General features: G+C 34.3%; 1 protein-coding gene across 2 annotated transcripts in view; it reads right to left on the reverse strand.

Annotated features, from left to right (window-relative positions):
* Nucleotides 1-63: 63 nt before the first annotated feature.
* Dsc2 (desmocollin 2) overlaps nt 64-26,410 on the reverse strand; it is a 33,015-nt gene continuing 6,668 nt past the window's right edge. The window contains exons 2-17 of one of the 2 annotated variants that reach the window (XM_046428364.2): nt 24,805-24,889; nt 23,329-23,528; nt 22,260-22,379; nt 20,772-20,927; nt 19,237-19,381; nt 17,949-18,115; nt 13,530-13,664; nt 12,874-13,059; nt 11,092-11,348; nt 10,833-10,975; nt 8,344-8,568; nt 4,892-5,128; nt 4,372-4,496; nt 2,822-3,076; nt 2,219-2,264; nt 1,995-2,131 (exon numbers count right to left, since the gene is read on the reverse strand). In XM_046428364.2, the coding sequence (XP_046284320.1) occupies nt 2,229-2,264; nt 2,822-3,076; nt 4,372-4,496; nt 4,892-5,128; nt 8,344-8,568; nt 10,833-10,975; nt 11,092-11,348; nt 12,874-13,059; nt 13,530-13,664; nt 17,949-18,115; nt 19,237-19,381; nt 20,772-20,927; nt 22,260-22,379; nt 23,329-23,528; nt 24,805-24,889 (2,472 nt within the window). In that variant the 3' untranslated portion in view covers nt 1,995-2,131; nt 2,219-2,228. Of the gene's footprint in view, nt 2,132-2,218; nt 2,265-2,821; nt 3,077-4,371; nt 4,497-4,891; nt 5,129-8,343; nt 8,569-10,832; nt 10,976-11,091; nt 11,349-12,873; nt 13,060-13,529; nt 13,665-17,948; nt 18,116-19,236; nt 19,382-20,771; nt 20,928-22,259; nt 22,380-23,328; nt 23,529-24,804; nt 24,890-26,410 lie in introns of both variants that reach the window. The other variant, XM_046428363.2, reaches the window with a different exon arrangement.

Raw genomic sequence — 26,410 nt, forward strand, 5'->3', positions numbered from 1 at the left:
AACCATCATAGGAAAGGAGTTCTAGTATATTCCCCACTTTAAAATGATAGAAATACACACAAGAAAAAAGTACGCAATTTAATCAGGACCCCAGCTTCACAGTTCTTATAATGGCATGAACATAAATGTGTTGAGACAAATAGAACAGTGCTCCAAAGATCTCTCTGAATCAATCTTGAAGTTCTAAAAATGTATAACAGGAGTCTATAAAAGGGACTCAATTTCTCTATATCAGAAAAGCATGATCCTTTAAATTCATATCAGACCCAAAAAATTCACACTCATTTTTAAAAATTGCATAACTAGTAATACACAAGATTTTTAAACATAATTTATTAAAAATAATTCTGGGAAATTGTATTTTTGACTGAGTAGTAATGAAACTTTTGAAAAGATAGATGGTTACTGAATAACTATCCAATGCTAATTTTGAAAAATAATTGTTATAAGCCAACCTTGTACATTCAAGGCAGGCACATTATTAACAATATTAATATTAGAAATATATTTAGAATGTCCATATATTTGCACACATAAAGAATTCAATGAAGTAAGCCATAAATCTGAAATTTGCTTGGCTATTAAGTTTAATTTTGTCTTATTGTTTTAAAATTTAAGTTGTCTGGCTCATTTGTATATTTGCTAAAAACTGTAACTGTGTAATATTTAAAAAAAAAAAAAAAAAAAACCTTTACAAACAGATAGGACTAACCATCTTATCTTAAAAACAAAACAAAACAAAACAAAAAACTGCAAAATTGTCATCCTAGAGAACTTTCAAGATCCCTGTATTTTGAAGCTTATTTCAAACAATCAACACTATTTGGCATTTATAAACTGTATCCTTGCTTTAAAGATATGAACTATAACTGTGCTACTGCACACTAAATATCCTCATCCCAATCTAATTACACCAGTCCTTTTGTTAACATAGAATGTTGCATCTAAAACATCATAACATAGTTCTACAGTTTCAATGGCAAAATTCTTTGTTGAGGAGGTAATGAAGCAATCACCGAGATATTCAAAACAATAAAGTTAACACATTGATTTTCAGAAAAAAAAGAATACATATGCTTACATAAAACAAAAAGAATTCACTTTATACAAAAGGAAAAAGAGAGACAACTTTGAAAAATATCTGGATTCTCTAACCTAAGTAGAAGTTTTTGAAAAAAATAGAAGACAAATAGGAGAGAGAGAGAGAGAGAGAGACAGACAGACAGACATACCACTGGGCATTTCAAAGACAAAAAAACTGCAAGAGCAAAAACATTCTGAAAGCACTTTTGAAACAAATTTCACTAACAGAGTTGGTAACAGGGAAATTATAGACTCAGTATAAGATTCTACATGGAATAAAATCTAAAAGTGAGCTCCACCAAAATGGAATTGTAATAACAATCAATATCTAGTTAGAAAACTCCCTGCCCATTACGAAGAAAGGTCATGCTACAAAATAAAGCAAGATAAAGTGTATACACTTTAGAATGTTTAGAAAAACAACAGTTTCCAAGCACCACACAAATAACTAAGTAATTAATTAACCAGAGATAATATTCTCTACATTCTTCTATTAGGTTATTTTTCAAGTGGTCTTTAAATACAGATTTGAATTAATTAAATTTTATTGCATTATGAATTGGCTGTTGTCATTATACCCAAATGTAAACAATCATGCAAGTTTCCTGTTTGTAAATAAATGTACTTGGGAGCATGTAATTAAAAACTACACAGAAGTCCAAACAATTGTGTACTTATTTGGTTTCCTGTAAATATGCATTTGGCCAAAGAGATTGTGCAAAATAAACAGAGAAAAGTTCCAAACATAACATCTTCTGTTTTGAAAAATCCTCGTTTGTAACTAAAAGGAAGAGGAACACAAATTAAAAGATGATAAGCCACTGGCTTTGGTTGACTTATGAGACCATGTTCATCTCTTTATGCATGCTTCTGCTAGTGTCCTAAATTTGGGCTCCAAATGATCCAAAAATTCAAGCCCATCTTCGTCTTGTCGTTCACTGCAACAGCCCACAGAACCAGCTGACGATCCTTTTCCTTCATAGTTATACGTAAGGACATAGTCTTGAGCGTGCTTGTGACTGTCATCCTGATTACACTGATGCACTTTCTGTCAAGGGGAAAAACACAACACATTTTATTATTATTATTTTAAACACCAAAACGTACTAACATAAAAATAATTGCTTTGATTTACCTTTCATTGTTTAATTTTTAATCAGAGTGTGTCCTCTAATGGATTCCTACATATAAAAAATGCACATGATTGGTCCGTATGATCAAGAATCACACTATCAATTCAGTATATAGCAAGTTTCTATTTGTCACACACAAGGCAGCAAGTAACTAGTGTTCATTTTAGGTAATCAGACATTTCCCCTTTCAAATATGATGGCGAAAAGTGAAAATGCATGTATTAAACTGAACCCACATGGATATGAGCTCAGATATCCACAGACAGGCTCAGTGATGAAGCACATGGGTATTGTCTTGTACTACACTTCTGGATTCTAAGACATGAGTTGTCAGATGTGAAATGTTAGCACAAAGTCTTGAGAAAATAATTTAAATATCATCACATCTGATTTCATGAAGAATAATAAAACCCAAACAACATCTGAGGAAAAGTAAATAACTACTCAAATCGGAACATAACTAAATCAGAATTAAGAAGAAACTACTTCCAATGAGCAGATTCATAATTAAATAAAAACAGAGATAGAAATAAACATAAAATCTTTATCATTATAAAGTTTAAGGGAAATTAAAATAGATTTGTAGAACACCTAGGGAAACTCACATCTCCAAGTCGGGGCTGAGTGAAACTGTGCCACTCGGAGTAAGTGTATCTGCAGTTGTCCACCTCCACGTGTCCTCCCCTGCAGGAATCCAGCGTGTGATGATGCCCAACCCCCCGGCAGGAGTCCAGGGTCTGGTGTCCTTTCACCATTTCGATGGTCTCCTGCCCTCCATTTTTGACTCCGGATCCCACGGTGCCACAAATTCCCTGACCAGAAGCACCCACAGCTTGGGTTGTGAAGCCATTTGTGGAATACTGAAATGAAAACAATTTGCATTGGGGAAATTACAGAAAAGAATAATAATAACAACACACACACACACACACACACACACAAAAGACAAAGAAAAATCAACATCATTACTGAAATTTGCCTTGATTTGTTTTGTGTCCTAGAAAGTAGTAAGCTCTCTGGGGACAGAAACTAAGCCTGTTTTGTCAATCCCGAGCATCTGACTATTACAATCCCAATATTAAATTTAGGGTCTTATCATAAGAAACAAGTTGCAGCTGTCAGTGGCACTTGGACAAATTGGAAAGCTTGATGTATAATTCCTTCTTTAAAAGCTTCTTATATTGCACAACTTCAGTTGTTACCTCCTTCCTGCATCTCACACCCCAAAGCATTACTACAGTCTCATATACATTTGCTTTCATAGTTAAATTATGAAATGTTACTTTCATAGGTAAATCCATCCCCTTTTATCTGACAAGGGGGAAACAGAAATAATAATCAGCCTTTTTGTTCAGCAATTCCGTTCACTTCAACTGAATAAAAAGAATAATGTTGCTGTGAGAATCTTAGCTGTAATAATGTATTCTTGCAATCCACATAAATGCAAATAATAAACCAAGCAGGGAAGATACCAAGAACATCAAAGCTCTGGCCACTAATGTAATTTAAGTTTTATTTCTTTCAATCCCTCCTTAAATACCTCAGGCTTTTATTTTCCAAATTTTTTCTGCTCTGATCATTAATTATGCTTTATGTAAGGAATTTACTTGCTCCTCTTCCACATATTGGGCTAGAAAAAAGTCAGAGAAATGTTTGTCACTTGCTACCACTGTTCTTTTGGACATTCAACCTCAGGCTCTTCTCTAACCCACATTACAGCCAGAAAAAAAATCCATTAAACTTCTTCCCACGATGATCAAAGCTTGTAGCAATTTTATTGCTGTTGCCAGAAAAAAATTTAAAACAATTACCCTGGCGATCTGTGACTAATTAAATGCAACATGTTTACAGCAGAAGCAGTAATTTAAATAGATGCAGAAAACTAGGCCTAACACTGAAACCATGAAACATCTGAAGTAGAAAGTACTAATGACATGCTAAAGGATTTTTACTATAAACTAGCACTATGTGGCCAAATCAAAATACCATGTGTCCCCAGAGGAATCAGTCATTTTTATCTGTTCCATGAGGGAGATGACATTTTATGGTAAATTACCTGATCTCAAAAGAACTTTGCTCAGAAAAGACCTTTCTAGAAAGAATCTACATTATACACTAATTCATCCTTTGTATTTATTTAAGACAAATGACTTACCACTTTGTCATCTCCAGGAGCTTCCGTGTTCGACACAATGAGGTTCTGCTGGGCTAAATCATCAGGCAGTTCTTTTGGTTGTTTGTTTATCACAGAAGTCCCACAGACTAATGTAAATAGTATACCTGGAGAAAGAAAGAAAGAACTCTACTTAAGTCTATCATAAGATAATGTGAAAGTATGAATTTACAATGATTCATACGCAAAATAAATCATAACTTTCTAGAGCATATAAGTGAGACTGCTTATGTCAAAGCAGTATACAAAAGTTTGCTCTAAATACATGTGGCAAGTGCATGCCACATGCTGTTATGTCTACACTGAAAGTTATGTCTATGCTAATTGAGGAGACTCCAGAGCTCCACATAAGTGCACTTAAAATATTCACTACAAATATTTATGTGTTAAATAGAAACTAAGCTATATGCAAACAATCAGCTATAGGTGAGAGTGCCGGTTATAAGAATGTGTCTTGGAAGTTACCTTAGAGACTGTTATTGAAATTCAAGAAAGGACTTACAAAATAGCAATGCTATGCCCAACAATATTGCCAGGATGGCCCACGTTCCAAGTTTTACTTCTCCGTTGCCAGTCCTTCCACTTGTGCGAAAGGTGCAGTCATTTTCGGTAATGCAGTTACATATAACAACATTCAGTGAAGTGACTGCAGAGAAGCCAAGTCTATCTGTAACCTGAATTGGTACTACATAGGACCCAAATGGAGGATCATTCTGATAAGAAAGACTTGCCGCTGTATCTGAGGAAGAAATAAAACCAAACATTATAGAACATCACTGATTTGTCCTGGGCAAAAATAACTATTTATCAGACAGTTATCATATTTCCCTACAAATGGATATTCAATGGGATAGCACAACTGCTAGCAGACTGTAAATGTGAATGGTCTGAATAGTTCTAACCTACAGCCATTGCATATTGCACATAAAAGTTGGTCTTGAAATAATATATTTTATCTGTTCATAAACAAATCCTTTTATCATAACTAAGGGGCATAAGAGGTTGGTTTTTATCATATTTGTAAAATATTCAATTAAACCAGTCAGTGCATATTTCCTTTCATATGAGATTTATCAGAAAGGAATGATCTGAAATTCTGGGTATCTCCCTTTATTTTTTCTCATATACTGTGCCGAGTAAACACACACACTTGTGATTTATTATCAGAGACAGATCCTAACAACTTAGAACACACCTGACTTTGAACATATTAGTAGGTCATAGGTCAAACTGCTAGAACTGCATCTCCTAAAGGACACTGGGTCCACCTGCACAGATTTTTGTTTTGACCCTTTTTTTTTTTTTTGTGTTAGATCAAAGGTAGGAAGAGGTCTAGACCACAAGCCCAGTTTTGGATTCAGAACGAAAGACATGATACTAAATATGGTTGTCACATGCCAAAGGACAATCCCTTGCTCACTTAAATGCCCAATTGGACATTCTGATTTTTTTTGTGTGCGGTGTTTGAGGCTCTAAATGTAAATTGGATGTTTAGGTGAGAAAATTATTAATATTTTAAGATAAACCATGGTTAACTTGTCAAGTTTATTATACAAGGAATAATAAAAATAATAAGACAAACAAAACCAAAACTAATGATTCACAGTGTGCTATGGTCTATTTCATTCATGATCTCATTTACTTTCTGAAATAATCCCACTTTACACATGAGTAAATTGATACTCAAACAAAATAAACAGTATGTTCAGATTTACAGAACTAATAAATGGTGAGGCCAGCATTTGACCATATGACTTCAAAGTCTTTTCTTGGTGTTTCTTAACTTGTTGTTTCCCTGGTTTGGGATGAACTCACAGACCAGTAACTCTTTAAAATAATATAATTTGAGGGCTTAGAGTGTAGCTCAGGGGTATAAAACTTGCCCAGGATGTGCAAAGCATTGAGTTCAATACTCAGAACTACAAAACAAAACAAAACCCACAAAGTTTTGGACATACTTCTGCCAAAGTATGTATATGTGTATGTGTGTGTATATGAATATATTTTGGGAGCAGGGTACTGTGGGTTAAACCCAGGGGTGCTTTACCACTGAGCTACATCCAGCCCTTTTTATTTTTTACTTTGAGATGATCTGCTAAGTTGCTGAAGTTCTCACTAAGTTGCTGAGGCTGGTTTTGAACTTGTGATCTTTCTGCCTCAGCCTCCTGAATTGTTACAATCACTGGTATGCGACACTGCACCCAGCAAGTAGGGATATATATTTTTAAAATTATCATTTCCTATCAACATTATTTAAAACAATGATGTTATGACACCAAATGAATAGAAAAGTCAAAAATCTAAGAATAAGGTTAACTCTTCTTAAGAAAGAATACACACAAAATGGAATATTGTTTTAAAGCAATCTTGTAAGTTCACAAGACAGACTTCAAGACACGGTCAGTAGCTTACTTACTTTTACAGGTCCTTCTTTTCCTTTCCCTATCCCATTCCACTTTACATTTTCTCACCTTTCTTTTCTAATTTGTCCTAATAGGAATGTGAGAGTCAGTCACTGAAAAGGTGGGATTTAGCGATGGTCAAGGATATTTTAAAGCAAACTTCACTGAATTTACAGAGGTTCTTGAGTCATAAAAACTAGCAGAGCATGACATTGCAGCCAGCATTAGACAGGCAGATAGATAGGCAAGGGTCAGATCCAGAGAATGGAGGGATTGAACTGTTAATTCCTTCAGAGCTCTTCCTCCACCCTTATCAAGATAACCTGACCCTGCCCCAACCTGTTGCTAAGGTAACCTCTCCCAGGGATCATCCCTCCTACAGGGAGTTGTAAATTAGTCCCCTTCCTGCCCAGATCACTTCACCTTGGCCCCTCCAGCCCATCTGCTTCTCACCTAGTCACCTAGTCACCTATGCAGGAAGGAGAGAAATAAGGGGAAGGGAGCAGGAGAACAAAGGAAGCCTAGGACATATAAAAAGGCCAAACTCTCTCACTTCTGCAGATACCAGAATACGAGCTATGGCCCTGTTCTCCCTCCCAGAAGAAATCTATGTTACCCCTTTTTAAATAAACCCTCTTTTATATGTTTGCCTTAGCATGTTTCTCTAATATTATACTTCAACAAGTGAGGGAGCAGGACTCGTCCCTGATAACCAGCAGTACCAACATCATGGTCCACAGGCAGGTAAGCAGGAGATGGGGAATTGCGGATGTAGAGAATGACGGGAAGGTGAAAATGGAAAGGTCACCTTCACTTTCACCATTCTTGTCACCAAAGACCATTATGGGCTGAAGTCTAAAGTAAAGACTGGGAACCAAGTTGAGGAAGGATCCCAAGAAAAACAACAGACACAAAATGGTCAGGAGTCAACACAGGGGTAGACAGGAGTGATGGCATGGGGGACACTGTCTGGGCACCAGATCCCTATGAAATTCAGGACTGCCATCAGTGTCTTCTGTGAGTATCCCTTTTACTCAAATTCATATCCCTTTGGGCTGCCTCGTCCACCAATGGAGCAATGACAGAGAATGGGGAATCAACATGGAACCACTGTGAAAGGACCTGAGCTCAGACTCCCCATAGGATCAGCTCAGCTGTTACTGGTCTGCGCTGTACCTCCATTTCTCCTTTTCCCAGTCCTTCCTTTCACAGCTGATTTCAAGCAAATTTCTTAATACATATTCTGCTTGAGTGACTGCCTCAGACTCCACTTCCTAGAGGACGAATATGCAAAAGAGAGGGATTCCCTTATAATGTAAGGGAATTACTTACATTATTATTCCCTTATAATGTAAAGAATCTATGTGGATGGGTTCTTAGAGTGGGAAATGCAAACTCATGAAACTTTGCCTAAAGAAACTCTGGCATAGAATTACAGGCAGACACTAGAGAGGCCTAGAGCCCACCCAAAATGAGAACTGCGTTATTCTGTTTCATCAAGAAACATCTAGATGACATTGAAAAGAAAAGGGCAACGTTTCGAAACACATACCATTAATTTTCATCAGTCTCCACATTTTCCGTACTTCTGAATCAGAACTCCTAAAACTAAAATCAAATGGTGGGCCATTTATGGGTTCATCAGGATCAACAGCAACAATCTCCGCTGAGGACATAGTAGGTTTGCAGATTACTACTGTCTGCTTAGGTATGTACGGGCCATTATCATTCACATCTTCAAGTATAATCCCCAGTGTCCCTGTACAAGTTCTCCCATCTAGGAAAATCAAAGTAAAAATACATTTTTAATGTTTGAAGTTTTTGCCAAAAAATAATAACACTGAAAAATTTTAAATACTTGTTGAGTACCTATAAGTTACTGTCACTAGCACAGCCACAAGCTAAGTCCTCAGGGAACGTTAAAAGAATATTATGGCCAGGTGTGGTATCACAGGAGGCCTTTAATCCCAGCAGCTTGGGAGGCTGAGGCAGGAGGATCACAAGTTCAAAGCAAGCCTCAGCAATTTAGCTTAAGCCCTAAGCAACTCAGCAAGACACTGTCTCTAACTAAAAATATAAAATGGGCTAGGGATCTGGCTCAGTGGTTGAGCTCCCTTAAGTTCAATGCCCAGTACTAAAAAAAAAAAAAAAAAAAAAAAAAGGAAAAATAAGAATAAGAATACTATATTCAAGTGGATTGCAGAGAATAACTACTATATTAGGTATGTTCACCCATTCAAGAATTCACTACAATAAAGATAGAAATCTTTATAGAAGTGAGTTTTGATTGGTTTTTAAGAGGAGAAAGGAAAAGAGTATGAACAATAGTACTTCTGGAATGTTTGAAAGCATGGGAAAATTCAAGGAGGTCGGAAAGCATGTTGTACACACCCCTGATCTGGAGAAAATAAAGGAAGAAGCAGAGAGCAGGGAGCAGGAAATTGAGAGTGGAGAAAAGGGCTGGGGATCTTTGAAAACCATACTAGAGAGTATAGATTTCAATATCCATTTTTACAGGAAGCGCTTAAGGTTTTCCAAGAAAAGTTAATGATAGAAGATAAATATTTTGGAGAATAAAACAAAAATAGTATATGAAAATGTTCTAAGAGTGGAAAATCACTTGCAAACTGAAATAATCACCATGGGTGTAGTTTAAGTAATTAATCTATATATTTGGCAAAAACTTACTGAGTAAGTACTCTGTACAAGGCACTACACTGACAAATCTGGAAGATTCAAAGACAAAGCAGAAATAAATCTGGGACACAAATTAGTAAATGACGTTATTAGGTATGAAGTTGAAGAGCATGGGTCAGGAGTCCTGTCTCTCAATCAGTTATTCCTTTTAATTATTAAAGATGCCTTGAACACTGAGACGAAGAAGAGGAAGAAAAAAACCTGAGGCTCTGTCTCATAGGGAGCTATCAACATAGGAAAGCCAGAGGACCAGGCAGTCATAACCAGCGACTGGACCTGCAGTAGTTCCAGTGCCATTGTGGGCCAGGAATACTTGGGACTCCAGATTCAAAACTGGTCCTGAACCATGGGCCAGAAAAAAAGCAGGTACAAGCAACTACAAGACTGCTAGCTGAGATGGGGTACAGTAGAAGAGGAAAAAAAAATAGAAGCAGAAAGCAAACCAAATACTTCCCACTTAACATAAGCCTGCCAATTAAAATTCCCAAAGGAGCAATGTTAAAATCCAACAAAATCACTGTTAGATTAATTCTATGTAAGACTTCTTTGAAGCAGGTATGGTTAGAATCTTCCAAGATTTAAAGAAAATGCATTAATTATTTAAAAAGGAAATTACAACTCAAATTCCAGTAGAAATAAAATAGCAACATTCATCTAATGGGAATTCTAGAAAAAAAAGAAAAGAATAGCAGAAGAACAATATTTAAGGAGACTAGTCACTGAGTATATTCCAGAATTCATTCAGAGAGAATTGGAATACCTAAATCGTCTTCCAAAATCATGGCTGAATCCTAATTTTGCAAGTGAGAGCATAATAACGTATTTATTATAGTATTATAGTATTTATTATAGTTTTGTCTAATTTTATAACTATATCATTTACTGTGAGGATGATTTATCTTTGTATAATGTGTTTAATCACAATTCTAGCCCCTCAGTATACTGTTAAATTCCTGTAAAAGTTATAATTGCTTTCCAGAAGTGTGCTATGTGGCAATAAGTATGTTCTCCCTGTAATAAATTTTCCCAATAAAATGAAGATTTTAAGAGAAATGAGTAGATAAATTGAAGCTAGTTTTACCAAAGTCATTTTCTCAATTTTTCCTAATTATTTAATATTAATATGTTACAGTTTCAAGTATGTCTGTGACTAAATTGCTTTATAATTACATTTAACCCTGGAAATGCTATTAGAAAGCAGACATGAGTTAATAAATTATAGCAAATCTCTCAATTACTTTATATGTCATTTTGGGAAAAAATTAAAAGTGTCTAGAGTCACTTTTTAAAATGGAAGTATATTGCCAAAGATGTATGTAGCAGGCTTAAAAACACATTTCTTACTTTGATCTGACGCAAGGACGGTAACATTATATACACCACTTGGGATGGCCTCTGCCTCTCTGTCAAGACTTCGGAAAACTGTGATTATTCCTGAATCTTCATTAATGGTGACCCACCCTTTTGGATCACTTATTTTCCTATACCTGTTTAACAACAATGAATTAAAGTCATAAAAAGTATTATAAGTGAAATGACAATAAGTAAATTATAAATCTTTAAAACACAATAAATTTGGAGTGAACAATAGAATGATAAATACCTTATTCCAGTGCTACTTTTTGTATCTGAGTCATATGCTTTGTATCCACTGCTTCTTGTCCCTGCTGGTGCATTTTCTTTGATTCGAACAGTCTGGACTGGAGGGTTGCACTCAGGGCCCTCATCCTGATTTTTCACATTAACAGTAACTGTTGCTGTACTCATGGCGGATCTTGAGCTAGTCTCTCTAGAATATGGAGCTTCATTAACTACTCCAATTTGTAGGGTCACCTTTTGTGTTTCTTCATAATTCAGTGGCTGGCAATTTAAATGTGTCGGAAATCAGATCAAGATATTTAAGAGTTGGCAATGTTGACAAGTAACAATAACTTGTTAAATTTGGAAATACGTAAGTACTATGTTGGATACAGTCATGAGAATATGAAACATATATCTAAAATCATGGTGGTGGTAAAGAGAGGGGAATTCTTCAACTCATTCAGATTTGAGTGCAATTGACACAAACTAAACAAAAAACTCTTCCTCAACTACAAATTTAGCACAGGCAGTATAACAGGTCTTGGTAATGATTCCAGGAAGAATTTACTAAAATCAATGTTAACAAATAAGAATCCTCCTTTAGTGGTTTCATAATCATAATCAATGGTCATTTACTATACCATTCCCTTTTTGAGGACAGCTTGTCTTACACTGTTGAGATGAATAAAAATTACTTGGACTTGATTTGTGTAGAGAAACTGAGCCAAGCTTTGTAAAATATATTTAGGAGGGGAGATACCAGATATAGAAAGTTTAAGAACATGACCCTTTCTTTTTCTATCTTCCTGCCCTCCACCCCCTTTCTTAAAAACTGGAAGTACCAAGCTTGATAGAAGATTTTATTGTATTTGACCTGATTTGTACTTGTAATGAAAATGAATAAAAGATTTTTTTTCAGGTTTTAGACTTCACAAAAATACATTTTCTTAGGATTAGGGCAAGGGGTGGGTAAGACAGAGACAGGATTCAAAAAGATTTTTCTTTGCTGTTTTGAAAAATAGAAATTAACTCACAAAGTACAGCTAATTTTCATCATTGCAAGGAAAAAATTGCCCTTTTTGGTCCATAAAACTAATTGAGAATAAGTACAAACAGAAAGTTCTATAGATCCACAAGAGAATCATGTACTAGTTATTAAAAATACAGCAGAAATGTGTATGACTTTGCCCAAGGTCAAAACAGCTCAGATTGCTTTATGTGCTATCTCTGGCTCCTGAATTAGCACTGAGTGCTCCTCAGATATAAAAAATGATATTAGAAAGAAGTCTTAGAAGATGTACATCTTTGAATGGTTTAGGATTCCCATACTGAAACTGGAAGTTACGAATATATTGTATGCTGGATATATATGAACAAACCTACAGACAGCTTCTCTATGGGTCTGACCAGGAGTGACTCATTTGGAAAGTTTACTAAGTGGTGATTTCTTAACCCAGCTACAAGAAAGAGCAGTCTAGAAGAGCTTGACTCTGTTCAATTAGCCTCAAAGCTATGCTAGCTTTTGAATTGTTGAGAGATATTGGTTATAAGGCGGATACTATATCAAATTAATTGAATACATATAAATGGTTTTTTTAAACCATGACTTTATAAAGATCACCACAACTGAATATATATATGTATATGTGTGTGTGTGTGTGTGTGTGTGTATAGGCATTTACATTTACCTCTGTATGTATGTTATTCCTGTATCTACCATAATTTCTTTGTTCCTATTAAACCCCAATATGCTATTCCATAATATTATAAATTACAAACAAATGATTTACTAATTTATTCTTACCTTAACTACACACAGAACTCCTTCATTGGTTCTGGGATCCGTTGCAATTTTAAAATTTCCATTTTCATTGCCCTTTAAAATGGTATAATTAGCTCTCCAATTAGGAGTATTAATTAAATCCTTATCCTCAACGGTAACACGTAAGATTTCCACATCAATTGTATTTTCTTCCACTGATGCCTCATACTAAAAATAATAAAAAGAAACAAAAGATTTCATTAGTTAGCCCTCAGAAAAATAAACCACCATATGAAGAAAGCTATGTTCTTCCAATTTCTTGAGAGTGTTTTTGGAGGTTCTACCAAGGAGCACAGCAACTCCTATACCCTTGACCCAAGACTGGTCCTCCTCTATCTCCTCTATCAGGAAAGGTCATCCCCTTCAACTAAGTGCACAGCAACTTCAGGAGGGATGCACATGGTCAGGGAGGAAGGTGACATCTGCCTAGGCAGTCAGATCAGTCAATCAGTGGGTGACAGACGTCATAGCCAGATCACCTTCACATCCTGTTCTTCCAATTTCTAAAGAACTATGTTGACAACACCAAACTAGTATGTCATTGTGGTACTTCATTTGAAATCATGAGGCACAGATGGAGATGTGCATATTTAACAACACTGTTACATATTTTTCTTATATAAATACCGTATACTTACAGAAGTACGGGTAAATGTTGGCAAGTTGTCATTCACATCTCCAATATTAATGATACAAGTTGCAGTTGTGTGCAAGCCAAAATATTGACCATCCATATCTTGTACTTTTATTTTCAACTGGTATTTATCAATTAACTGAAAACAAAGAAAGAACTTAATTACTGGGTGAAAACAGCAACATTATAAATGAAATCTTTGTTTATACTCTAAAATTTTCCATTCGTTAATAACCTGAGGTACATTTAAATCTAATGGTGCACATGTAATTAAGAAAAACTTGAAGGAACTTCAGTTTGTGTAGTGGGGAGGGAGGGATGGGGCTGTGGGAATGGGAAATGGTAGAATGAGACAGACATTATTACCCTATATACATATATGATTACACTACTGGAGTGATGTTGCACCGTGTAAAGCCAGAGGAATGAGAAGCTGTGTATAATATGTCAAAAATGCATTATACTGTCAAATATAACTAATTAGAACAAATTAAAAAAGGAATCTTCTTCACTCTAGTAATTTTCAATTTGTGAAAATTGAGTAATCTCATCTACTTTAATAGGAAATAAACTGATTTTATCATTCTGCAGCAGAAAAAAAGAAGGTCTATAATTATAAGTACATTTAAAATTGTTTGGCAATTAATCAAAATCTTGCTCTCCTATCAAAGTAGATTCTTACATTAAAAATATATAGAGCAGTGACTTTTACAATAGTTCCGCAATAAACAAAATGAAATGCCCTCTTGTGAGAAAAGATAAGATTTTAGGGATTTACTTTACATTTTTTAAAAAAGATCATTCAATGAGTATGAAGGTAAAGGTCTGGGGCAATGTAACACGGAACACAGAATCCAGCTATTAGGTTTTTCATCAGATGTTACAAAAGGCTCATGTATTTCCTTAAAGATATGTGCTTCTCCTCATAATGGTTCCATTTATCGTGAGTAATTGAGATACAGAAGGAATAAAACAGCAAGATTATAATAGCTTCTGGACTGGACTGGACTTTAGGAGACTTGGGTTCCGTTCTCAACCCCAAAACACAACATGTGCAATCTTGGGTAGTGGCATATATATCTTTGCCTAGTTTTCCACCATAAATTGATTATAATGATTATTTTCCTACCTAATGTATATCTTTTTCCAAGACAAAGTAATTTGTGAAAATCTATCCACCTAAAATGTTCACCCTTCTTTTACAAAGCCACCTTCTTCCCATAATTTGATACATGTAATTTTCTTGATTTACTCCTCCCTTATAACCTATGTGTAGACTTAAAAAATAAAGGCCTATTTCAACTGAAAAGTTTATAAGCCTTGTGCTACTATGATTTCAAGAGGAATTATATATTTTATTTGCAGTGAACTTAGAAATGTTGGAAATAATAAATTGGCTGATAAAGAAATGAAGTTTTAGCCAGGTGGGGTGGCACATGCCTGTAATCTAGCAACTCAAGAGGTAAAGGCAGGAGGATTTGAATTGAAGGTCAACCTCAGCAACTTGGTGAGACCTTACCTCAAAATAAAAAAGAAAAAAGGGCTGAGGATGTAGCTCAGTAACAAAGCACCCTGGGTTCAATCACCAGTGCCAGAAAGAAAGAAAGAAAGAAAGAAAGAAAGAAAGAAAGAAAGAAAGAAAGAAAGAAAGATGAAGTTTGGTTATCCTAAATACTCGTGATATATTCAGATGGCAGGGAAATTCTGGTGCATTAAAGTTATAGACAACAGATGGAACTGGAATCCTGAAGTCAAAAAGTCATTATAGAGCACTACTGGGTAAACTCAGTGGTAAAAATGCTTTCAAATGATTCTACAAGAAGCATCTATTTAAGGTAAAAACACTTGTGTGGTTGTTTGACTTGCAAGCTGAACCAGCCATTGTGATTTTTAAAAATTGTTTTGGGAATTTTTTTTCCCCACAGAATATTATTTTTTCATGTGGTTATTTAGAGTATTTGGAAGATACTTTGTCAAATCACTTAACAAATAATTATTTTTTGTAAATGATAAATTAGAGTTTTCAAGCAAAAGTAAGAACCTGGGAAAACTTCTATAAACCATTGAGATAATAATGGAAATCAAGAAGTTATTCCTTTAATATTGTTTAATGAAATACATGAACATTTGGAATATCTATATAATTCTGAACCAATGTTTTCCAAATGACCAATGATAGTAAATATTATATGATAGTGAAGTATCCACTCATAGTACCAGACCGATTAATGGACTTTACTGGAACAAAGTAAAAAAGTTCATTGATGAGACTTCAAAGTCTGCATTGCCAAAAATGTTTAGGTAACAACCATTTATTAAGTTTTGATTTAATACTACAGAACAGACACAATTATCTTCAACTACTATTGAAATGCTCCTCTTTTCTCACTTCATATAATGTCAAATGTTCTTTGTACACTTTTGCTACAACTACCTATTTATTATGACAGAAAGGTGATTGAGAATCCACCTGTCTTATATTAAGCCAAATAGTCAAGATATTTATTGTTTTGGAAAATTTACTTATTTTTATACAAATTTTATCTGTGTTAATATGTAGTATTTTTGTTGTTATTTTAAGTAAGTTAACACATATTTTAAACTATCCTTGGCTTTTAATATTAATGGATTAAAAAGCAATAAATACAACCCACATAAATAAAACGTCTTCAGCATCTTCAACAATACTTAAGAATGTAAAGGGGCCATAGACCAAAAATTTTGAAGATTACTGCTCTCATTCACAAGGGGATAAGGAAATGGAGAGGAAATGAATCTATAGGAAGTTTCAAGAATCAAAAAAATACCAGATAATCACATATTACTATGTTTTGAGATTAAGGAATATAAATTAGCACACAAGACAAATTACTATAAAAATTCAGAAGCATAATGTGGTGGAGAAGTAATAGTTGAATAAGTAAATGTATAATTAAAATAGGGTAGTTACAGTGGAAACAGACAATTTGAAAGTAAAATAGTCAACATACTTTGGAAAGTGATTTGATTGAGAGGGTACAAGTAGAAATCAAATAGAACTTTGAAAATATGACTCCCAGGTAACAACAGAAAATTATGAATAGGTGATTCATTAATATTATTTTAACTAAAAAATATGGGAAAGCGAGGATGTTTAGAAGATGAGTTAAATTTTAGATACATCAAAGAACCTGTGAAACATCAAAATAAGGATTTCTAGCAGTCAATTGGACATGGCAACCTAAAGTTAGAGAGATGAAGTTTTTTTTTTCCATCTATGTAAGAAGAAGAACATTGATTAGACCCCTGAAGAGGGCATGAGATAAGAGGAACATCTCTCTCATAGATAACAAATTTCTGCATGTTACCAAACGGTTCACTTTTCATATTTGACACTCCCTATTATGTTTAATGCTGTAAGTATTTTTTTATTTGAAATTTTGGTTCATGAAACATTAAATTCATAGGATTAAAAATTAAGATTAAAAATTAGCACTCTGGAAGATTTAAACTTACTTTAAATAACAATTTTCCTAAAAATGGAGGGATAGATCAATGGTAGAGCACTTTCCTGGCTGCATGAGGCCCTGGCTTCAATAATAATAATAATAATAATAATAATAATATTTTTTCTAATTTTTTTCACATCATGCTTTTAAAAAACACATTTAGGACTGGGGTTGTGGCTCAGTGGTAGAGTATTCGCCTCACACATGTGAGGCACTGGGTTCGATCCTCAGCACCACTAAAAAATAAATAGAAAAAATAAAATGTATAAAAAAAGAGAATATATCTTTAAAAAAAAACCACACACTTAGAGATGGTATACAGAGATAACCAGATACAGGTAGAATGTCCTTTTCTGAAATAGTTGGGATGAAAAGTGTTTTGTTTTTCAGATTTTTTTAGATTTTTGGAATATCTGCATACACATGATTTGACAAATTGGTGATAGGACCCACATTAACCCAAAATTCATTTGTATTTCATTTATACATAGCTTGTGCCTGTGGGTTGTTTTTTTTTTTTGGTTGTTGTTGTTGTTGTTGAGTTTGTATGTTTGAGGGCACTGGGGATTGACTGACCCTAGGGGCATCTACCACAGAGCTACATCTCCAATCCTTTTTTTATTATTTTATTTTTAGACAAAGTCTCATAAGTTGCTGAGCCTGACCTCAAAATTTGAAAGCCTCCTGCCACAGCCTCCCAAATCTCTGGGATTGCAGGTTGGGTGCCACTATAACCTGTTTACTCTGCACATATTACTATGCCTCTGTTTTGATGGTGATCTATCCCATGAGATCAGGTATAGAATTTTCCACTCGTGATCTCTTTTCATTTCTCAAAACAGTGTGAATACTTCAGATGTCAGATCTTCAGATTAGGGAAAATTAAACTGTACTATGAATTACAGTCAAGTAGTACTTGTTAATAATTCTGTTACCTCTCTGTCAAGCTGAGATGACAATGTGGTGATCACACCTGTAGTTGGATGCATAGAGAAGAGTGTGGGTGAGGACGGGAGCTGTTCCAGGATGGAGTACCTCAGGCGTGTGTGCATCGTGTCGGGCTCATCTTTGTCAGTTGCAGACACCTGTCCCACGATGGAACCTAATTGTGAATAAAACAACCTATTTAATTGTCAAAGCTTTCATATAATCAAATTCTTACTGACTTCACTCTTCATATAACTCAAAAAAAATTTGTTTTCTCTGATATGCAAATGCTAAATCACAATAAGAGGGGGTGGCTAGGGAAAAATAAAGGTACTTTGGATTAGGCAGATGGGAATGAAGGGAGGGGAGGGGGTATGGAAGTAGAAAAGATTGTAGAATGAATTGGACATTATTACCCTATGTACATATATGATTGCATGGTCAGTGTGATTCTACAACATGTACAACCAGAAGAATGAGAAGTTATACTCTATTTATGTATGTATATAAATGCACTCTACTGTCATGTGTAACTAATTAGAACAAATTAAAAAAAAAAAGCATTGCTACATTGTAGAGTTTGGTAATTAAATCTATTTAATTGTACTTCACGTTTGAATTCATAAGTGTTGATATAACACCTTACGATCTTTGCATTTCTAAACTAAAATATTCTAATTATGCCCTAGCCTTTTTTTTATTTGCAAGCCTATATTCAACCACATGAGCCAGTTTTCTTTGAAAATTGATGGTGCAGTTGTGTCTTTCTAAAGAAAGACTCATTCTGATTTCCAGATAAAATGGACTGTTTTTGCAAGATTGAGAAAACATTTGTATTATTCTCAATGACTTTCATAACCACCCGCAGAATATCATCACTCACTTAACCATTATAGAACACCAGTAGACACCTTTAGGACTATGTCCAATTGCTCAATGACTCATTTTTTGGAGTATGCTCTCTTACAAGCATTTATTTGCCCTACTATAAAAAAAAGGCAAAAAACCTTTTATTAACTCCTGTTTCTGAGGCACTGTGATTTCCATTCCATTTATGTTATGCTTCATTTAATCTTCACAGTAATCTGGCATACTGAAACCCCATTTTACAGATGAGGAAATTAAGGCTTGTCAAAACTAGGAAGCTTGAGCAAGGACAACTAATGAAAGGTAAAGTAAAATCCCACTCAGTGTTCCAACCACCACTATATGCTGCTTTCTAGTGCCCATAGTGAAACTCAGTTCATGAGCTGAAATGCATTAAAATTGTCTTCTATCATCAAAGTGGATACTCACCAACTTTGCAGCTTTCAAGAATCATAAAAGTGTATGTTGTTTCTGTAAAAATCGGGGCATTATCATTTTCATCCTCTACTTTGATTATCAGAGGCAATGGATATTCTGGTGTATAACCATCTGGAGTTGTTGCAAAGGCAGTTAGCTGTGAATTGAGTGAAAATAATACATTTTGTGTGTATGGTGCTGGAGATCAAACCCAGGGCATTGCATATGCTAAATGCATGCTTTACCACTGAGCCTCAGTTCCCCAAATTATTCTCTAAAATAAAGTATGGCTTCAACTTGCTTGGACTTTAATTTGGAGATTGTTCAGAACTGCAATGTTTGTCTCACCATTTGTTACTGATTTTGAATGTGGACATAACTTTAAGGCCAAAAGAGGTTGCTAATTCCTGGGTGAAGTTGAGCACTTGATGCTTAAATTTATCTAATATAGTAACATAGATCATTTTAATTTCCTCACCATTGCTATATTTGTTCATAAGTATAACTTTCTTGTTATTATTTTCAAAAAAGGCTTGAGGATTTTGTTTTGTTTGAAAGTTTTGGGTGCAAGGATTTTAATACAACTTTCTGGGTCTTTCTTAACTTAGATCTTCAGGACTATAAATTCTCCAGGTGGATTTAACTATATATTATCTTATTTTCTACTAATTAAAACCCTATGCATATCAATGTTTATACTTAGATTAGTATTTTCCTAATCATTTTTTAATTTAAAAAGCAAGATTCAGAAACAGAACACATGGATGGCTATAAATTATGTATGGAACATATTCCATTCTTGTGATTCCATAATATGAATTTCAATTCTAATTTTTTTCATAATAGATATCATAGACATAGAGCATCACAAATACTTAGAAAGTCATATCATAGAAATCTTAAACCTAAACACTTAATCCAAAATTTATCTGTCTGGTAGGTTAATTTGATTTTCTGATGAATATTAATTCATCTAAAATAGATGTAAAATAATAAAAAACTGAGTTAAGCAAGAGGACCAGGTCCTGTTGGGAAATAAAACAAGCATGAGGTCAAGTTCTCACACGTGAACTCACATTGCACCACAGGAAAGAGATGCAGAGACTGGAGAAGCCTGAATGAAGCACATTAAGCACTGGCCACACTCCTTACTTGATCCCATGGGTTAACTTTCTCCTATTGCAAAGGTTCTCAGGTATATGTCACTTCTGAGCCTCATTTACCTCCCATGTTACCTCTGTACTATAAAGAGGTTCACGAATCTTTTCTACCAACTCAAGACCTGTTCTCAAAATGATACTTATTTTTTTTCTTTTGAAAGAAAAACAACAAAAATCAAAAACAAAGAGTAAAACCATAATCCCGGGAACAATCTTATAGGATTGTTATGAAAATTCTTATGTTTCAAGTCAATGCTGTGCTATCAGATAAAGCCAGAGTATTAATGACAAATTCACAAAATAGAAAAGGGTAAATGAATTAGAGATGTGAGAAACAATGGCCAAGCTTAGTAACCATTAATATAACACACAAACTTTAAGTTTTACCTCAAAAGATTCATATTGCTCACGATCTACCCGTTGAGTACAGTACAGGTTTCCAGTATCCCTCTCCACATAAAATAAATTTAGAGGTTCTTGGTCAACTCCAGGCCCTTTAATGGAATAGTATATGGTGTAGTTTTGGGCTACGTCAGATTGGACCTAGAGAGTAGATATAATTATGACACAAGTTTTTATTTCAGCACAACTTTTACCTGTATATTTGTACAATCACATTCTCAATTTTATCACAATAAATATTACCCTCTTTAATTTATGATTATACATCTAAAAGCCTCATGATTGAGAAATTTTAAGAAAAAGGCAAGAGCAGAATGATGTAGTAGAATCTTGGTTTCCAAGAATAACTAATAAATATATTAAGGCTAAATGGTATGTATGTGAATCAATATTTAAAAGTTTTTCCTGTATTAGAAAACAAAATATTCTGAGCATGAAAAATTACTTGGCTATTTTAAAAAGAAAAATAAATTTTTATTATAAGTGACAAAATAATTAAGAAAGTGGGTTTAAAGTATACTATTTCCTTGCTGAGTTTTAGTATTTGTTATTATCTTCCTTATTATAAGAGCTAAGTGAAAAAAATATGTGAAGGAGAATAAAAATGGAATAATATACAGGTAAGGGTAATATTTGGTCCTTGATTCATAAAAAATTTCTTCCAAGCTGTTTTCATTTTCTCTTTGAGATCTTGACTGTCATTATCTCAGGATGACTAACACAATTATTTCCTAACAAATTTTTCTCAACTTTAATTTGTTCTCCTCTGAGCTGCATTCAGTTTGTTGGTGGGGTATAAAGGAAGAATCTCCCTCACCATTTAAGAAATTAAAGGAAAAGAAACCCAAGTCATAGATTGAGTGATAGTGGCCACTAATAGTGGAAGAAGGGAAGAAGATTGACTGGGGTGTCCACTAAATGTTAAAAAGGAAAAGAGAAAATGTGCATTTGGTGGGATTTAAGAAATGGACTTGATAATGGAAAGGCAGATGTGTCTTCCTCTTTCGTGGCAATTGCAATTTCATCCTTTATTATGGAAGACACCTGGGAATATTTCTAGGCTGTGCCCAAGGTCTGTGATTCCTCTGTTGATTAAAAAAAATAAATCATTAAAGAAAGGTGTTCGAAAGTGCTAGATGGGTTTTATAGTTCGATAGCTAGCCTCTGTATAACTCAAGCTACAAAAAGTGTATAAAGCTATAAAGAAATATATTTGTATCCATATGCTGAACATGTATACATATCCCCATGCAATCAAATATTCATATGATATCACTTTTCTATGGCTTTTTTTTTCTTCTGCATAGCTGGGAACTGAACCCAGGGTCCTGTGTATTCTAGGCACGTGCTCTGCCACAGAGGTACATCCTATACCCTGACACAATTATTTCTAAGTAACTGCATGATCAATGTCAAATTTTGATGTTAAGATGGAAACAATGGATTTTACAGCAGAAGGAAAATATACTGTACCTGTTGAAGAAAAAGTGGGAAAGGACCCAAGGAATTCTCCATCATGGAACAAGGAATAGGAGCCCATCTTCTCTTGGCACGTCTTAGAACTTTTTCTTTAGAATGTCTTCTCTTTTGAACCTCAATTTAGAAGATAGAAATACATCAACAAATAAAGTCAATGACCACTTTATTCTCAAACATTAGAAGTCAGACACATCTTCTCTCATGAGGATTAGCTGGGGAGGTATAAGACAATAGTGCTTGAAAACCAAAAGGAATATCAACATTGCATAAAGAGAATGGAAAAAAAAAACAAATAGCTGCATAGCTGTGATGACAATAATCCTTTTTGAGAGAATAACTTGGTGGAAATGTGGAAGAAAGAGAGATGAAGTTGGAAACCTAGAAGCAAAACTAAAAAGAAAATGACTGTTGTCACATTGCCATGCCAAAACACAGGAGGAGGCATATGCAAAGAAAATAAGTGAGTATGTGCCCTTCCAAATTTAGCATAAGCATCTTCCACTCACCAGCAACTAAGCAGAGCCAGGGGACCAACAAAGAGATCTGTGTCAGAATGAGGAGAGAAATATGGTGACACCTCTCAATTACTGCAGTAAGGAACGATCGATGCTGAATTGAAGACACCTTGATTTTTGGTGTCACAAGATAATAAGCATGCATGTGGTCCATCCTCCTAAAACAGCCATCTATTTAAGACTACAAGTTATGCTAAGATGCATGAGAAAAAAAGAAACATTTTTCTTTACTAGAGACAGAGTTTCAAATTTTGCTTTTGGAAATCCATGCTATAGTAAAGACCAGCAAATGTTTCTTTGTGTCTAATCTCAAATTCTCATGCTGTAGCTTATCCCAATTTCTCCTTTCATGTCCTAAATGAGAAGGAATACAACCTTTAACAAACTACCTTATACAGCCCTTTTTCACTTACACACTGTTGTTTCATTGTTTTCATTATTCAAACCAATCTATTCCATATCTTTTCTGATTCCACTTCTACCCTGTCAATATTATAAAACCTAAAGACGAGACATCATTATACTTTGTTCATATTATATTCATATACCTGTGTTTCTTTCTCTAAAAGGACAGATATTTCCTTCTCCTCTTGGCTGTCCGTGTTAAAAAGTAATATGGTAAAACTCCTTGTTTCTGAGGACAGGAGAACAGCATTCGTTGTATAGACTGAACCATCTTCTAAAATTTGGAAATCAGGATCACTTGAGTGAATGATATTTGCAGATTTAAAGCACTCCTCCAGGTTAACTGTATAAAATAAACATAGCAATCACTTTTAAGGTGAAACACAATGATACATAGTTTTAACAGTAATGCATGCTTGTGTAGGAAGCCACTTAAATTACACTCCCACTAGTATATTTAGCATTTTTAAAAGGACATATGAGGCTGGGTGCCATGGCATACACCTGTTAATCCCAGTGGCTCACGAGGCTGAGACAGGAAGATTGCAAGTTCAAAGCCAGCCTCAGAATAAGCAACTCAGTGAGACACCGTCTCTAAATAAAATACAAATAGGGCTGGGGATGTGACTGAGTGGCCCAGTGCCACTGAGTTCAATCATTGGTACCTGCCCCCCAAAAAAGGATATATGAAACTATGTGGGCTACACTGTCTATAAACACAAACATCACTTCTAATGCTTATTTAATTTTATTTATTTATTTATTGGTACTAGGGATTGAACCCAGGGATGCTTAACCAATGAGCCACATCCCCAGCCCTTTGTATATTTTATTTACAGACAGGGTCTCACTGAGTTGCATAGGGCCTCTCTAAGTTGCTGAGGCTGGCTTTGAACTTGTGATTCTCCCGCCTCAACCTCCAGAGCCGCTGAGATTACAGGTGAGTGCCACTGCACCTGGTTTACTTTACATTCTTATTTTAAAATGTCTGTCCTGAAACAATGTTTGAATGTTTAAGCCAACAATGAAAAATGTTTTTATTAACTGAAATTAGCTGTAGAGGAATACATAAGAGTACCTGAAGTATGTCTAACACAATCTAATTGATTAGAAGCAGTGGTTCTTAAATTAAAATATCACAGAACTCATAACATCTATTGTGAAATACTCATCAAATCCTGTGTTCCCACTAGTTTGATCTTTCCTTATATAAGTGAGTTATGTAAAAAGCTTAAGCAATAAAAAACAGTACATGGAAATAAAATATAATAAGATGTCAAAATATTTCATGATGAAAATCCAAAAACAATATCTTTAAATTCAAGAAATAGTTTCAATATATTTCTCAATTTCTTAGAAGCATATTTAGCCTATACCATATCTTTCAACTAATATTAAAATTATTTTATTACTCAAGCTAAAACTTTTTTATCTTCAAATAATTGCACATTTTTAAAACAAAGACTAATATTCTGTCACTGACATGATACAAGGATTAAAAATGATAAAGGACTGTTAGTTTTAACTATTCCCTAATACAGTTATAGTTTTAAAAATTACACTAGCTTTTAACAGATCACACAAATTAGGGTAATTACATACTTTTAGTAGTATCTTACCTCTGCCAACAAATTTTTCAGCATCTAATTTGGAAGGAACATGCAGTATCACCTGTTTGCAGGCGTCACAGGCAAATGATAAGATCTATTAAAAAAACAAATCCAGACTATGCCTTAAAAAGATCCTTTTAATGAGTACATTGTTTATATAAATTTTATTTATATTTTAAGTAATATACACTTAATTACATAGATAAAATATTAGATATGTAAATATATGTATTGTTGCATAAAATTTATATAATTTTGAATCAGTTTATATAATTAGTAAAATAAAATTAAAAACATGCTAGAGTAAGAAATCAGAAGAAAATGCTATCAAAGGGGTGAATGAAACATGAAAGTCTTATCTCCCTCCTTCACAAAGCACATAAACTCAAGAGAATTATGTACATTCTTAAGCTTTGTTTCCTATTCTATAAAATTTATTTACTTGTAACAGCACTGAATAACTTAGTGGGTTTAGTAAGGATTCAACAACCTATGTGGAGAGTACTTAAAACTAAAGACAGTTCTAAAGACAGCACAGGGATATAAATAGGAATGAAGAGTAAAAATGAATTTAATGAGCCAGCAAATTGTTGCAGTAAATTTTTAATCGACTATGAGCTATGATACCAAACCCATTATCTCCAAATGGTGCTTTTAAAGAAAACGCCATGGAGTGATCTGGTGAGTATTTATGTATAACTACTTCACACAAACAATGCAACTTTTCGATATGGGAACTTACTGTGAAGATGCATTTTCTCATAAGTCAAAGTTAATTTAAGGTTATTTCAGAAAATAGTTTTACTTAATAATTTTTTAATGATTTATGATGAACCCATCCCAACATATATTTGAATATGTAGAAATTTAATTCTGTTCTCTCTGAAACTTGACAATGGCTGCTTCTGAAATGTTTACATTCTTTTTTCCTCAGTTTTCAAAGGCATTTGACCAAAACCAAAACAAAACACAGCTAACAGACATTTACACTGTGTTATTTACAAAATTCATAAATATGAGCTATTACCATCTAAGTTTAGAAGGAAATTTTTTATTTGCAATGCATACTAAGGAACCTGTAATCATGCAATTTACATAACATATAAAGGATCAGATAAGAGATTGTGTTTTACTTGGAAGTTAAAGATGGACACAATGAAGAGGTTGTATTTGAATTGAAAATTAAAAGATGAGAAGAATTTCCACTGGCAGCAAGTTGAGAGCTAGTAGGAGCAGGATCAGATGATTCCAAGGATTCTAGTTCAAGGTGATTGACAGAATACATCCTTATTCGTTCAGCCAACATTTATTGGTTGGTAACTAGGTGTTCAACAGAGCCAAAGGCTATAGGTAATGAACAAAGCAAAGTTCTTTTCCTCGTAAAGATTACATTGTAATAAGAGGCAAAAAAATAAATATACAAATCTCACATAATCCCAAGGCAAAGAAAGATAAAGGTTATGAGGAAAATAGATCAGAGAAAGAAGATGACAAAGAGAAGACCAGAAACCTAAATGAAGTGAGGAAACAAATCAGTTCCTAATTTGGGGAAGTCTTCCAGGTGGGAGTAAGAACAAAGGCCCTAGAAGAGGACTTCCCCAGAACCCATGGTAAT

Source organism: Marmota monax, unplaced genomic scaffold (genome assembly GCF_021218885.2).
Source record: "Marmota monax isolate L192 unplaced genomic scaffold, Marmota_monax_Labrador192_F-V1.1 WCK01_AAM20220418_F8-fsc00031, whole genome shotgun sequence".
NCBI lineage: Eukaryota > Metazoa > Chordata > Mammalia > Rodentia > Sciuridae > Marmota > Marmota monax.